General features: G+C 48.5%; 1 protein-coding gene across 1 annotated transcript; it reads right to left on the bottom strand.

Annotated features, from left to right (window-relative positions):
• Positions 1–617: 617 nt before the first annotated feature.
• On the bottom strand, positions 618–15,288 carry LOC143785051 (uncharacterized). The gene is made up of 4 exons (XM_077273710.1): positions 14,755–15,288; positions 2,772–2,898; positions 2,234–2,307; positions 618–2,105 (listed from the first exon to the last, which is right to left on the bottom strand). Exons 1-4 carry the CDS (start codon positions 15,077–15,079, stop codon positions 1,777–1,779), a joined length of 855 nt encoding a protein of 284 aa, XP_077129825.1. The 5' UTR covers positions 15,080–15,288; the 3' UTR covers positions 618–1,776.
• Between the last annotated feature and the right edge of the window lie 247 nt (positions 15,289–15,535).

The following is a 15,535-nucleotide window of genomic DNA, read 5'->3' as shown; positions in this document are numbered from 1 at the left end:
AGACAGGAAGTGACCCACCACAATCACTGACAGCGAGGAAGTGACCCACCCAATCACTTACAAACAGGAAGTGACCCTCCACAATCACTGACATACAGGAAGTGACCCACCACAATCACTGACAGACAGTAACTGACCCACCGCAATCACTTACAAACAGGAAGTGACCCTCCATAATCACTGACAGACAGGAAGTGATCATCCACAATCACTGGCAGACAGGAAGTGACCCACCGCAATCACTCACAGACAGGAAGTGACCAGCCAAAATCACTGACCGGAAGTGACCCGCCACAATCACTGGAAGACAGGAAGTGACCCACCTCAATCACTTACAAACAGGAAGTGACCCTTCACAATCACTGACAGAGAGGAAGTGACCCTCTACAACCACTGACAGACAGGAAGTGACCCTCTATAATCACTGACAGGAAGTGACCCACCGCAATCACTGACAGACAGGAAGTGACCCTCTACAACCACTGACAGACAGGAAGTGACCCTCTACAATCACTGACAGGAAGTGACCCTCTACAGTCACTGACAGACAGGAAGTGACCCACCGCAATCACTGACAGGAAGTGACCCTCTACAGTCACTGACAGACAGGAAGTGACCCACCGCAATCACTGACAGACAGGAAGTGACCCTCCACAATGACCAGTAAAAACTGTGGAAGGGAATGGAGCAGCTTGTGTTATTGTACCAAAAAATACTGAGAATAATGAATATTGTAATGTGACAAGGGGCTAATCATGTCCTAACAGTCAAAGAATGATTTTTATTGTGAATCCTTCATTCTGGATAATTTACAAGATAGAATAAAGGCGATGATGGGCAGCGTCCACTAACAATGGAATAAACACAGGACAAAAATGAAAACAGCACAAAGTAAACACATGAAGTCGGAGTGGTCTGTGCTCTGCAGCCGTGACATAATAAAGTCTGCACTGATGGGAGTTCTTCCCTTTAGGGCTCATGCACACAACCCCCCAATACTATCCGCTGTTTTGAGTTGATACGATAATTGGCTAGCACTCGCCCGTTCATGTCTATTGGCCCGTGGAGAACATCGGACCACACTCAGATCACATCCAAGACTGAAGGAATTTTTTTTAATTTTAATTCTCCACATCCGAGAAAATCAGTCAGGAGGGTCTACAGTCCCAAGCTCTTCACAGCGCTGTGCCCTTCTATCTACAACTAGAACCTGATAGTCTCATGCATTTTTGTGATACAATGTCTAACTATCCTGTCTTATAATTTCCAATAACAAGTATTTGTAGGTGGAATTCCATCCAGAGGAGGATTAGTAACAAATAGCAACAACCGCAGTCCCCATAATAACCCCCCATGCACCATGTTCTGCCCCAGCCGAGGTCATTACCTTCTCACCCTCAGAACCTGTATCTTTGTTCTTACATACAAGTAGCTGCTCATAATATGTACGTGTTTCTATGAGACTTCTCCTCTGATTGTTCCACTCCTGGTTACAAATACTGATGTAAATTACCGACCAAACACTCAGCGTGTAAACGTGGCCATAGGCAAACCCTATCAACTCAGAAACGTCTCCCCCATTAGATTAAGCAAAAGACACAAATCCAGATAAAGACACAAACTTTTATAAAAATAAGTTTAGAAAAAGCAGCTGAAGAAACATTGAGCTGTGACGGCAGAGTCTTCCCAGGGTAATAACCAACTGTGATAAAGTTTGACTTTGATTTAACGCCACAAACAGAACCTCTTTCCTAGACTCCGGTGTTAGGTTATGGCTTATCGTTTCTTGTTCCTTAGGGCCGCTTCCTCCTCCTTCTTTCTGGCCTCCAGCACGGACTGGTGGATGTATCGGAGCAGGAACTTCTTGTGCTCCACTCTTCCTCTTCTCGGGTTCATGTACTGCTCCATTCGGAAGGCGACATTCTGAAGGGCGAGTGTCATGAAGTTTAGGAAGTCCATGGTCCTTTGTCGTGTCTTTATGTGGTCCGCTCTTGTGTAGTTCTCCAATATGAATATATTATCTGCTCCCAGAAGCTCAAATTGCTTCTTAAGCTCAAAGTAATTTCCCCCGGATCTGTGTGTGAGGACGATGATTGGGGACAACCCTGCAAAACATGAGATTGGGAGCAGATGAGAATAACGACACCAGCACTGAGGTGGTCATTTAGTTCTCACACCTGCGACCTGTGAGCCACCATCATGTGGCCGAGGTGCTGAATATCATCATAACCACCTGTTAACTGTGTGCAGTTCCTGAAAAACACCGGCAGGCTGTCCTTCATGTCCTCCGTCAGGGTGGATTTGACGCTACAAAAAAGGAGAATTAGTAAAGGAGAAGGTAAATAAAGAAAATCATCTCATATGTCAGAAGCACAGACCTGCAAAACCAATTTATGAGTAAGGGGAGGATCGGCCATATGCCTCATCCTCCATGTACCTGAATAAAGCCTTCCTCCTCATCCTCCGTGTACACAGATATTGCCATCCACCTCATCCACCGTGTACCCGGTAAACAGCTTCATCCTCTGTGTACTCAATTATTACCATCATCCTCATCATCTGTGTACTCAGTTATTACCATCCTCCTCATCCTCCATGTTCCCAGATATTACCGTTCTCCGTGTACCCAGATATTACCACCCACCTCATCCTCCATGCACCCGAACACTCTTCCTCATCATCCTACTTATACCTGGATATCTAATACCTAATTCCCAGTTTATATGTTTGCTGTGAACTACAGAGAATATGTGACAACTGAGAACATTTACCTGTAAACAAAGATGGGAACAAGTATATCGGTGACATTGGTGTCGATGTGCATGTCCTCCACTCTATCAACAAGAAACTCAAAGTTCTTGTGCCACTTCACGGGCTCATCCAGAGGGAGGAAGTTACCTGGAAAAGCAACCAGAGATGATTTGTATCATGTGACTGCTTTGTATCTGTGCCTCAATGATCGTCACATGTCTATTATACAGCCATCATATTCATCTTCCAGCACGTTTCGCCCTATATTCTTGGTTCATCAAGGGATCTTCAGGGACTAATCAATTATGGCACCAGTCCATCAGGAAACTGGTATACAGAGTCCATACTCTAGACATGGCACACATAGGAGGAAACACATTGGCAGGATAAGTATGATAGTGCTCACAATGAATTAGCAGATTAAAGTATCAGAGGCAGTGGTCGGTAAATATGTAGATTTATTGTCAATGGGTTTCAGAGTCCACCGACTCCTTCTTTAGGACTTCCATACATAAATAGCGAGGGAATCCAGACATACATGTGTAAGGGGTCTGCTAAAGCTACGTGATGTACCCCGCTCCCCTTTCCCGTGTTTGTGCTATGTCATGTATGTTTTGTAATGCTGCTACTTGTATAGTGTAATGTGCAAATGTGTATGTTGTAGGGAAAGTGCAGTATTTGAGTTAGTCCACTAAATGAGGACATCTTAGCACCCATAAGATAGTAAAGAGTTAACATAGGAGGGGCCAGCTGTGGGTAAGATAAGAGTATTTCCTTATTGAAGCTCAGTAGGGCCAGGAAGCCCAGACAGCCCAGTAGGGCTAGGGAGCCCAGATAGCTCAGTGGGGCTTTGGAATCCAGGCAACACAGTGGGCCCCGTAACATTAGAAGCAAGAAGCCCAGACATCAAGGCCAGGAGATCAGGAATCGCAGCAGCACATGGTACTCGGTACCGGGCCGGTTCTGTTCTTAAAGGGGTGGTCACGGTGGCAGTAAACTGGTCCGTGGCCCTGGGCATCCAGTAAAAGGGGTTAATGAAAATGGGAATAAAGTCTAATGTAGGAATGTTCATGAAGCCACCTGTGGTATTTGGCCAGGGATGGCCGACACTGCTTAAAGGGGTCCACTGGGGATGATGGTATTGCAGCAGAGGTGCTATAGTTCCCTATAGGTAGAGCTTAGTCCCCAGGGCTCTTGGTGTAGTTGGAAAGGATGATAGATGGTGAAGTGCAGGAAAGAATTGGAGGACACAGGGTTGCAGTCTCTACCTTTAACTTTTGTAGTTCCGGTACACATTACAGATGGTCTTTGGAATCTGGGCAGCCTGAAAGCGATTCAGAATCCCCCTAGCCAGGTGGGTTGGAAGCCTTCCTTACTGCGCTGTGCTCTAAGTTCCTTGCTGTCTGAGACTTCACACAAGGTCCTCTCTTTCTCTCTGTCCCTTTTAGGTGGACATGCAGCGCCCCAGAGTCCTGGTCGTTGCAGTACTGTGGCTCCGCCACTATGGGGAGCCATGGTACGTCTGATGGCACTGAAGGAGTTCATCTGACCAGGTATCACAGACACCAATACATTTCACAGCCGGGCCACCAGGGGGAGCTAAGGGTGCTATTCATTATGCCACTCCCCACCATTGTGGGTAAACTGGGGGTCAGGCAGGAAGTTAGTAGAGAAAGCTGACTGGATAGGAACCAGGCAACACCTTGTGGCAGAGGGTGTTGCAGGAGAGGATTCGGTAGGGTCTCTGTCAGGTTTGGGACCCTGATGGAGACCTGGCTACAGGAAAGAAAGTAACGGGACCGTGCCTGCACTGAGAAGCGGCGGTGCCCTAAGGAAGGACTAGAAGAGAGATGTGTTGTGCTGAGTGAGAAACGAGATCGAAGCAAAAGGAGAATACCAGTAGGGGTGATGCTGTGAGAAGGGGGCAACATCCTACTGAGGCGCATTACCGGTGGCCGGAACGCCGAGGGAGTATTTCAATAGACAGCTTCAAGCAATACTCTAAAATGCGGCAGGACAGTCAGTCACAGGCGGGCTGTCTCACCTTAATCACCTATGAAGTCTTGGGGGGCAACTTGTGGAGAGGGGCGTCTCTAGGGTCCAGGAAGAGCTCCGAGCCTACCCGTCAAACGGGTGCCGTCCTAACCGTAACAACAGGGAGGGACGGAGGATTAGCAGAAGATCAGTTAATCGAGTTGTTGTGAGGGAACTTAAGAAACAGACACAACAGTTGTGGGGTACTTTCCGTAAGCGCAGCAGGGAAGGACTACAACACATAGCGCTAAGAAGGAAGGCACTGATTTCCACCTGTGAAGTGAACTTTGGAAGTGCCATTGGACCGGCCGGACTTGCGCAGCCTGGTGAACCATATTCTGGACTGAGGACTCAGAGATCTCCAGTAAAGAGGTAAAGAGACTGCAACCTGGTGTCCTCGTTATTTACCGCGACCTGCACCCCACAACTGCACCATTATCACTACTCATTGCATCGGACGTCCCCCACTGACCGGCAGGGCCACGGACCGGGTCTAGCCACCGTGACAACCCCAGAGAAGAGACTTAGAGACCCGGCGCCGGGTACCCCTCGGCCCAGCGGCGGTGTGGGGGCGCTCCATCTTGGCGTCACGAACAGGATCTACTTAAGCCTGAAGAATCAGGTCATGTGTGCCTTGGAACTGTGATTTGTTGTGCTTGGACTGTACTTTATTGAATGGACTGTGCTGTGCTGTTAACCGCCAAAACCGCCGCCATTGCAGCGCTGAGGAGAGGCGCAGGAGAAGAAGAGGGGCGTGGAGTAGGCGTAGACAAGCTGAAGAGCGTGAAGGACAATGGCCGCCCAGTCTAAACATTTCCTGGTCCTGAGGACGTGTCCGTCAACGGCCGAGGTCCGTCTCCTGATCCTGTTTGGAGGGTGGAGACCATGGAGACGGGGCCGCCCACGAAAGAGACCGCGGGAAGAGGACACCGAGGAAGGAGCAAAGATGGCGACACCGAGAATCCCGCGGGGGACTGACCCGATCCAGCCTGAGGCTACACCGCCTGACACAGCCTCCGATGCACCAGCGTTGCGGGGACTGACCCTCACGGAGCTACCGATGGGCCGACCCCCCTTGCCACCATCGGAGGAGTGTGTAGCTGCAGCCGAGGCCCGCCAGATAGCGCGCCGTGTGGAGGCCGATGCCCGCGTGCTTGCTCGGCTAGGTCGGCCCACAGAAGTCCACCTATCTCCGGTGTCCCCTGTTCCTTCCCACCCGGCCGCGGCTGAAGGTACGCTGCAGGCACGGGGCATGAAGATCCTGCCGGAGGCTGAGCACCTGCGGCGCTTAATGGCTGCATGGCGGAACCGACCACAACCGGCAGCCCAGATTGATTTGACCACTGTCGCGGAGGTCCCATCGTCCCACTGGGGTGTAGTGGTCTCCTTCAACCCCCGATATGGAAGAGGGGTTATCCAGGAGATCGGGGAGCCACTGCAGGTCCACGTGGATAGGAAGGAGGTCGAGCATTGCGGAGGAAGGTTTGCTCGTGACCTGGAGCCCGGTGATGCCGTCACCTACACCAGGTGGAGGAGAGCCACAGGCGAAGCTGGTTGGATGGCGCGGGGCGTCCAGCGATGCGTTGTGCTCCAGGCCGCCGCTGAAACATCCGATGATGAACCTCCCGCCGAAAAGGCCAAAGAACCTGACCCGGCGGAGCAACAGAGAACCCGGACCCACCATGTGCCTTGGGGGCGTGCAGGATCCTCGGTGAGAAGAGCATCACGGCGAGGGATCTTGTCGTTGCTGGGACCAGAGCCACTTCCTGGCGAGGCAGCGCGGCCCGTTGGCCTGGTGAGGCCTGGAAGGAAACCACCTGCTGCGCCAAATGAGTAAGCATGAATGCTTTGACTATGTACATAGTTTCTTAACTGATTGTTTGTTTACTGTTTGCTGCTAAACCCGTCCAGGGTTAATTCTTCACGGATCCCTTTGCTGACCCGGGATCCCTATTGTTTTGTTTATTTTTCTCAAGTTTGCACAAAGTTTACAGAACTGCCGTAATCATGAACAGTGCATGATACAAACTTCCTGTATATAGTTTGCACCTTCTTAAAGGCGCTTCCTACTGGTTTTACTTAAGAAGAGACTCTTTGCGAAGATACCGTACCGGAGCCTTTGCTGAGTAAGGACTGGTAGCCTGAGAAGATATGCTACCTCATAAAAAAACTTGATCCCCTCTTAAAGGGGATGTTCATTGGTTGCACTCGAGAGGATCATATTGCTTTAAGACTGACAGGAAGCAATAATGTCCTAAGAAAGTACTGATGATGGTGTTTACATGTAAAGTTATATGTATTTGACTAAGTTAATTGTAACAGAAATGCTGATAATGTTCTTTAGGAGAAAGTGTGAGAGCTAGAAGAAAGGTGCAGTAGGCCCGTAGGGGGTAGACATAGTGTCTCACATAGTTGCAAGTAAGAAAGTTGATAATGTTGATAGATAATGGGGATAGAAGGTAAACCCTGAGTCCTCCGTAGAAAGTTAGTTCATTGTAAAAGAAAGAGTTAATAATGTGTTGCAGAGGACAGAAAGTGAACCCGTAGGGGTTAGTCAGTGAGTCCTCTTAGGAGCCATATGCAGATGGCTCAGTGTTCCTAAACCTGAAAGTATGTTATGTTCTATACTGTGTATAGTAGTTGAAAAGACAGAAGGCTCGGGCTGAAAGGAGCGGTCCTGTGAGAAAGGAGAGGCAGTAGGTCTGGTGCCGTTAGGACAGGCGGTCCTGCAGATTAAAGAAGGAGAATGTAGAGTTAAACTTGCCTTATAATGTGATTATAAGAAGGTGTTTAATGGATGCCGAGTGTACGTCCTTAAGGGCGATGTTAAAGTATTGTTCAAAGAATTGCACTAAGTAGAATACCCGGTTGGGTAACAGGAGTTATTTGTAACCTGTAATTTATACTGTTTAACCATGTTTTGTAACGTTCAAGTGTCCTCACCTCCCATAAAGGGAAGCCTGTTCAAGTATACTTATTATTATTTGCACTCACCAAAATTGTATGTCTTTTTGCTAACTGTATTGTTGTTTTCTTCCCAGTCCCGGAGTACTGGATTTAACCGGGGGGGAGTGCAGCGCCCCAGAGTCCTGGTCGTTGCAGTACTGTGGCTCCGCCACTATGGGGAGCCATGGTACGTCTGATGGCACTGAAGGAGTTCATCTGACCAGGTATCACAGACACCAATACATTTCACAGCAGGGCCTCCGGGGGGAGCTAAGGGTACTATTCATTAGGCCACTCCCCACCATTGTGGGTAAACTGGGGGTCAGGCAGGAAGTTAGTAGAGAAAGCTGACTGGATAGGAACCAGGCAACACCTTGTGGCAGAGGGTGTTGCAGGGGAGGATTCGGTAGGGCCTCTGTCAGGTTTGGGACCCTGATGGAGACCTGGCTACAGGAAAGAAAGTAACGGGACCGTGCCTGCACTGAGAAGCGGCGGTGCCCTAAGGAAGGACTAGAAGAGAGATGTGTTGTGCTGAGTGAGAAACGAGATCGAAGCAAAAGGAGAATACCAGTAGGGGTGATGCTGTGAGAAGGGGGCAACATCCTACTGAGGCGCATTACCGGTGGCCGGAACGCCGAGGGAGTATTATAACATTCAGCTTCAAGCAATACTCTAAACAGCGGCAGGACAGTCAGTCTAAGGCGGGCTGTCTCACCTTAATCACCTATGAAGTCTTGGGGGGCAACTTGTGGAGAGGGGCGTCTCTAGGGTCCCGGAAGAGCTCCGAGCCTACCCGTCAAACGGGTGCCGTCCTAACCGTAACAACAGGGAGGGACGGAGGATTAGCAGAAGATCAGTTAATCGAGTTGTTGTGAGGGAACTTAAGAAACAGACACAACAGTTGTGGGGTACTTTCCGTAAGCGCAGCAGGGAAGGACTACAACACATAGCGCTAAGAAGGAAGGCACCGATTTCCACCTGTGAAGTGAACTTTGGAAGTGCCATTGGACCGGCCGGACTTACGCAGCCTGGTGAACCATATTCTGGACTGAGGACTCAGAGATCTCCAGTAAAGAGGTAAAGAGACTGCAACCTGGTGTCCTCGTTATTTACCGCGACCTGCACCCCACAACTGCACCGCTACACTACCACTTATTCTACCGGACGTCCCCCACTGACAGACAGGGCCAAGGACCGGGTCTAGCCACCGTGACAACCCCAGGACTGAGACCTAGAGGCCCGGTGCCGGGTACCCCTAGGCCCTGCGGCGGTGTGGGGGCGCTCCAGACACTACCCACATGGCAGGCAACTTGAGCCTTTTTACACGTGTCCCTTCTTGTGGTGACTCCAAACTCTATCTGTTGCTGTGCCTTCAGGTGTAATGGTGGCCAGGAGACTTGGAATCTCCTGCCCGCTGATTTCTGCTGTGCGGCATACAGTTACCCCCACAACCTCAGAATTCTGGCCTCCGGCTTCTGCGCTTGATCCTGGAGTGAGCCCAATCCCAGCTCCACTCCAGCTTCTCTCTCTCCTCCTTTGCTCCTTCTCCCCTCACTGTCTCTTACAGACTGTGCGATTCTCCTGTCAGGAGCTGCAGAGCCGCATGTCTGCTCAGCTCCAGCTCTCCTCACAGACTTTCTCTAACTCCTCTTCCAGCCAGAATATATAGGGAAGCCACCCTCAAACCAGGTCTCGAGCTCCCCCTTCTGGCCTGGATCCTCCTCAGATCCTCCTTGCTTCCAGGCATGTCATCCCCCTTCCCTGTGAGGAAGGCAATACCACTGTAACAACCAGCTTCCTGGGGTGTTACATATGCAAGAAGGGGGGACGCTGTATTCATGTGACGAGGTACCAGGGCGCTATTGAGCAATATATGTCAGCCACGACTACGGCCCTGGCGCTCCTCACACAAGGTTTAAATACAGAAACAAATTCATAGAAAGTGCGCCAAGAGAAGAGGAAGGAGAATACACAGTCCCATGTCAAAACACCGCGTACAAGGTTGTATAATTACATATACTTTTTAGTGAACCTACAGGGGTCTGTAAAATGTTAACATTCTAATGATAAAAATATTTGTATTACTTAACATGTTTAGGGTCTAACAAGTAAGCAAATACAGTGGTCAGTGAGTGAGTTGTGAGGATTTTGGCAGATACAGCTGTTCTTTGTCATGACTATAGGACTTTTGTCTCATTGAACTGTCAATATGGCTATTTGGAGATGACAAATGGTACTCAAAGGTCATAAGATATAGCTGTTAAGTATTTTGAAATGAGGAAATGTGCAAACAAAATAAATAAATAAAAAGTAACTAGAATACATATAATACAAGTTACTAGTGTTCTTCTCATACGGTAAAAGCTACTAATCTAACAGCAAAGCGACCATAGCTGGGAACGTAACAGGGAAACATAGTGTCCAGTGTAAGTCAGCGAGGTAAGATGGAAGATCAGCCGGCCGAGGAATCACTGACTCAGATCTCGTTCCTTCACAATCTCCAACCCGGACCACATCAAGCCTCAAGACCATATGTAAGAACCACTGAATGCTGGTTTTCTCTTTTATAACCTATGACTTATTTTTGTGTGCTACGAACTTACTTTTCTTCATTTTTGTTACCACTTTTTGAATTCAAGTGAAACAAGATGTGTCTTATCCGCACAATTCCACATTGCTCTTCCTTCTATCCTCACCGTGCTCTTACTTAAAAAACGTGTTTTTTTTCTAACATTTTAGTGACGCAGTTCTGATTTTTGTGCTGTTTCCTGTGGATTCCTTCTCCTTGCACACAGGGAGGAGGAGAGCTTTGAACTTTTGTAAACTCTTGTTGTCCAAGTCTCAGGAATTCCACCACATTAATTAGTTCAAGTCACAAGGATCAGACAGAATCTAGAGGGCTCATGTCTCCAACCATCGAAAGCTGAATGTGTCCCATCCAGACGGAGGTCCCAGGAATCCAGTAAACACACAGAGGACCATCCATTGAAGGTTGGATCAATCCAGGAGAGGATAAGACGTTCCATAGGTGAGAAAATAGAGTTTATTCATGACTAGTCTAAGTAAAGTTATGTAGAGTTTAAGTTTGTTCATATCCATACAGATACACAGAGATGGTCCAGATTGTACAGTCAATGTGAAGCGGAGAATCACAGAAATGAGAAGGGGTTTTCTTCAGTAAAAGAGTTAGAGAGAAAGCTTCAAAATGTAATGTACGTGGTCCGAGTGTATAATAAGATAGTCTACACAACAGAAACACATAAGGCATGTACGATCACACAAGACATCAGTCACACTGACACACAGGGGACACACAAGAGACCGGTCACACTGACACACAGGGGGACACACAAGAGACCGGTCACACTGACACACAGGGGGACACACAAGAGACCGGTCACACTGACACACAGGGGACACACAAGAGACCGGTCACACTGACACACAGGGGGACACACAAGAGACCGGTCACACTGACACACAGGGGGACACACAAGAGACCGGTCACACTGACACACAGGGGGACACACAAGAGACCAGGCACACTGACACACAGGGGGACACACAAGAATGTGGCGTGGTTACTTTGATTGTTCAGCCTGTTTGATATTGTCAGAACATATTGAGGATTTGAATAATCAATTTCATACTCGAACAGAGGTATTGTACAAGTTGTGCCATGACATAAAAAGCTTCTGTTCAGACAAGAACAAGTAATCTAAAGGAAGACAATGCTTCTACATCAATTTTACCAGACACACAAAATCCAGAGGTTTCAGAAGAAGGTTTATAGGCAGGTGAACTACAACGGAAAAAATTGTCAGAAAAAAACAGGTGATTTCTGAGAGTGACCTGGAATGGAATTTGTAGAGTCAATTACCTGAGGTCTTCAAAGAATCATAGAATCCTAGGATGTTGGAAGGGACCTCCTGGGTCATCTGGTCCAACCCCCTGCTCAATGCAGGACTCACTAAACCATCTCAGATAGATGTCTGTCCAGCCTCTGTGTGAAGACTTCCATGGAAGGAGAACTCACCACCTCTCGTAGCCGCCTGTTCTGCTCATTAATCACAGTGATGAGTGAACGTGCCTGGAAAACATCTTATTCGAGCACATTCGGGAGTTATCTGAGCATCTGGGAGCGCTCATATATTAGGGCCAAGTGGCTGTGGCTGTTAGGCAGCCTCATCACATGTGCGGATTGCCGGCTTGTTGCGCAGATCTTTCCTCTGTCCAGCAGACGTCTCTGCAGCGCCCCAGAGTCCTGGTCGTTGCAGTGCTGTGGCTTCGCCGCTAAGGGGAGCCATGGTACGTTCGATGGCACCGAAGGAGTTCCTCCAATCAGGTATCACAGACACCAATATGTTTCACAGCTGGGCCTCCGGGGGGAGCTAAGGGTGCTATTCATTAGGCCACTCCCCACCATAGTGGGTAAACTGGGGGTCAGGCAGGAAGTTAGACAGAACGCTGACGGGATTGAACGGAGCAACACCCTGTGGCAGGGGGTGTTGTGAAGGGAGAGACTGTAGGGTCTCTGCCAGGGGTGGGATCCTGGCAGAGGCTTGGCATTGAAAGAACGTAACGGGTCCGCGCAGGCTCCTGGAAGCGGCGGGACTCAAGAAAGGACTAGAAGCGAGACAGATTGTGCTGAGTGAGAAACGAGATCAAGCAGAAGGAGAATACCAGCAGGGGTTGTGCTGAAAGAGGCAGCACCTTGCTGAGGCGCAATACCGGTGGCCAGAACGCCGAGGGAGTGGATTAGAATACAGCTTCAAGCCATACTCCAAACAGCGGCAGGACAGTCGGTCTCAGGCGGGCTGTCTACCACATATCACCTATGAAGTCTTGGGGGGCAATTGCGGGAGAGGGGCGTCTCTAGGGTCCCGGAAGAACTCCAGGCCTACCTGACAAACGGGTGCCATTCCAACCTGAATACAGGGAAGGGGTGGATTACAGAGGAACATCAAATCGAGTTGTGAGGGAACTTAAGAAACAGACACAACCGTTGTGGGGTTACTTTCCGTGAGCACAGCAGGGAAGGACTACAACACATAGCGCTAGAAGGAAGGCACAGATCTCCACCTGAGAGGAGGACTCTGGAGGTGCCATTGGACCGGCCGGATTTGCGTAGCCTGGTGAACCGTGTTCTGGACTGAGGACTCAGAGATCTCCAGTAAAGAGGTAAAGAGACTGCAACCTGGTGTCCTCGTTATTTACCGCGACTTACACCCCACAACCGCACCGCTCCATCGCTACCATTACTACCACCTATTACACCGGACGTCCCCCACTGACGGACAGGGCCACGGACCGGGTCTAGCCACCGTGACAACCCCGAGACTGAGAACTAGAGGCCCGGCTCCGGGTACCCCTCGGCCCTGCGGCGGTGCGGGGGCGCCGCATCTCCTCCGGTAGGTAATCACACTCTGCTCTGCCCTCTAGTTTAGGAGGAACCTGAAGCAACTCGACGTCGGTTTCGGCGGCTAGGTCTGAATTGCCATCTTGTAGTCTGTGGTTAGGGCTATCTCTGTTCCCACAGGCACCGCTAGGGACCGCAGAGTCAGGATATCTAATCTGTGCAGGATCCGGCAGGTCAGCTGCAGTTATTACCGTATAACCTATTACTCCCGAGTGACTTACTACGCGAGCATCACACTGTGAAAAGAACCGAGTGTTCATTCTGTTACGTACTGTTTGTAATTTCTCAGGAAACATTGATTTTCTCGATGGGATAGGAATTACATTTATGATGGGCGGACAAATACGATGGTTCTTTTATATACAGTATAACGTCAAGACATCATTTATACCACAAGAGTCGCCATACTGTATTTATCGCCTGTTTGCTGGTGGGGTAAATGGACCTAGGTGTCATCGTATTTAACATATATTTCTTTTGAAAAGCGCAATAGTTCTCAGATTGAGATTGTCTAAGAAGTTGAGGGACTTAGTGATATGCAGAGAGAGCCGTCGTGGAGCAGAGCGCCAATATCGTTTTTATTAAGGTGTCAACCTCCGCGGTTAGGCCGGAGTTCTGTACATATAGCAGGGAAAGTAACATCAACACCCGTGTCCCCCCGATACCGTGCTCCCTCTACTAGATATCAATGTCGGGTCTATCTAATCTGTATCCGTCCTTAGCGCCTCCACTGCCCAGGATTATCCCATGACACACTGCACTTGCTCATCCATCCATGTCCAGTCTGTACTCTCCACTTTTTGTCCTGTTTTGGATATTATTGGATGTTTGATTATGAATAATTATCCATTGTCTACTTTTAAACTATTTGTAACTATTTTTAATGAAGAAATAATAAAATGTGCTGATACAATGTATGCGAATGAGACAGAAAAGAGAACCCCTATCTCCTCTTACCTATCTTATCAGAGCAGTACAAGTGTATATTTAGCATTTCTCCCCCCAAAATAACCTGATTTCTTTGGGTCCAGCTGTTGTAACGTAACTAAGTGCTGATATAACCAGCAATCATGAAGATTGTGAGCCCTCGTGGGCAGGGTCCTCTCACCTACTGTATTCTCACCCATCCCTTGTAGATTGTGAGCCTTTGTGGGCAGGGTCCTCTCTCCTCATGTATCCTCACCCATCCCTTGTAGATTGTGAGCCTTTGTGGGCAGGGTCCTCTCTCCTCATGTATCCTCACCCATCCCTTGTAGATTGTGAGCCCTCGCGGGCAGGGTCCTCTCTCCTCCTGGACCAGTTGTGACTTGTATTGTTTAACATTATTGTACTTGTTTTTATTATGTATACCCCTCCTCACTTGTAAAGCGCCATGGAATAAATGGCGCTATAATAATAAATAATAATATAATATGACACCCAGTAAACCCAGTAAAAACCATGTCATACCGGGCAGAATAGGGAACATTCAGCGCTGGGCCTCTACTCTCAATGATTTCCAGATGCCCCAATTAGGGGACAACCCTTTCATCACTGACCACACAATCGTTCACACATTGTAGACATTGAGGTAATAATGAAGATAAAGAAGACTCCACACTCACCAAGTTGAGTATAGACCTCCACTGTCTCGAAGTTCTCCATCGTGGCATATCCTCTGTTGTCCACAATGGTGATGTTATCGGTCAGGTTATAGGACCTTCGTGTCAATGTCACCGCACCATCTGTTATCTCCTTATCCCCAGACCTTGCATGCTCTGTAAACTCTCCATCATCCAGGACGTACTTACAAGAGTTCACAAGGGCCGATTTACCGTGTCCCATATGACCAATGAGCTGCAGGAGAACCCGCGTGTACCCCTGACTCCCCCGAGGACCACTGTCCAGGCTGAAGGTCTGGATGTATTTTCTCAGCTGGTGGTGATCCATGGTGGATGTCGTCCTCGCTCAGTTTCGTGTGATCTTAGATTCACTTTTGTTTCCTCACTTTTTACTTTCACTTTGTCGTAACACTAATGATCGGCCAGGACTCTCTCTTTGTCAGATCTTGGGGTTGGAATTTGGGATTCATAAATGTTCCAGCTGGTGGGGCCTTCATGTACAAATATAGGGCCTCACACCTTTATTCTTTCTATGTCACCAGCTCATCAGGGCACAGAACACCAGTACACACCCTCATATACTGGACTAGCAGCATTCTGTGGAAGGATTCACCATCTGTGGCCACAACATGTTCAATAAGCAGAACTTTATGTAGACTCCTAATAAGACTGAATGTGGCTGTAAAAGAGCTGCTAACATAGAAAAAACTCAGAAAAAATACATACAATGAGATACGGCCTTCCCAAAACCCTGTCTGATGACAAATGCACACTTAGCAGGATG

This window comes from Ranitomeya variabilis, chromosome 7 (genome assembly GCF_051348905.1).
Source record: "Ranitomeya variabilis isolate aRanVar5 chromosome 7, aRanVar5.hap1, whole genome shotgun sequence".
NCBI classification, from domain to species: domain Eukaryota; kingdom Metazoa; phylum Chordata; class Amphibia; order Anura; family Dendrobatidae; genus Ranitomeya; species Ranitomeya variabilis.
This window is presented reverse-complemented; position numbering and strand designations above follow the sequence as displayed.

Bases quoted from the DNA above. Each gene is read 5' to 3' on its own strand.
- LOC143785051 (XM_077273710.1), bottom strand. From the start codon at position 15,079: ATGGATCACCACCAGCTGAGAAAATACATCCAGACCTTCAGCCTGGAC. The intron at 2,308-2,771 runs GTAAATGTTCTC...CCTTTTTTGTAG, and splicing joins GTTCCCATCTTTGTTTACAG to CGTCAAATCCACCCTGACGG. The intron at 2,106-2,233 runs GTGGTTATGATG...CATGTTTTGCAG, and splicing joins GAACTGCACACAGTTAACAG to GGTTGTCCCCAATCATCGTC.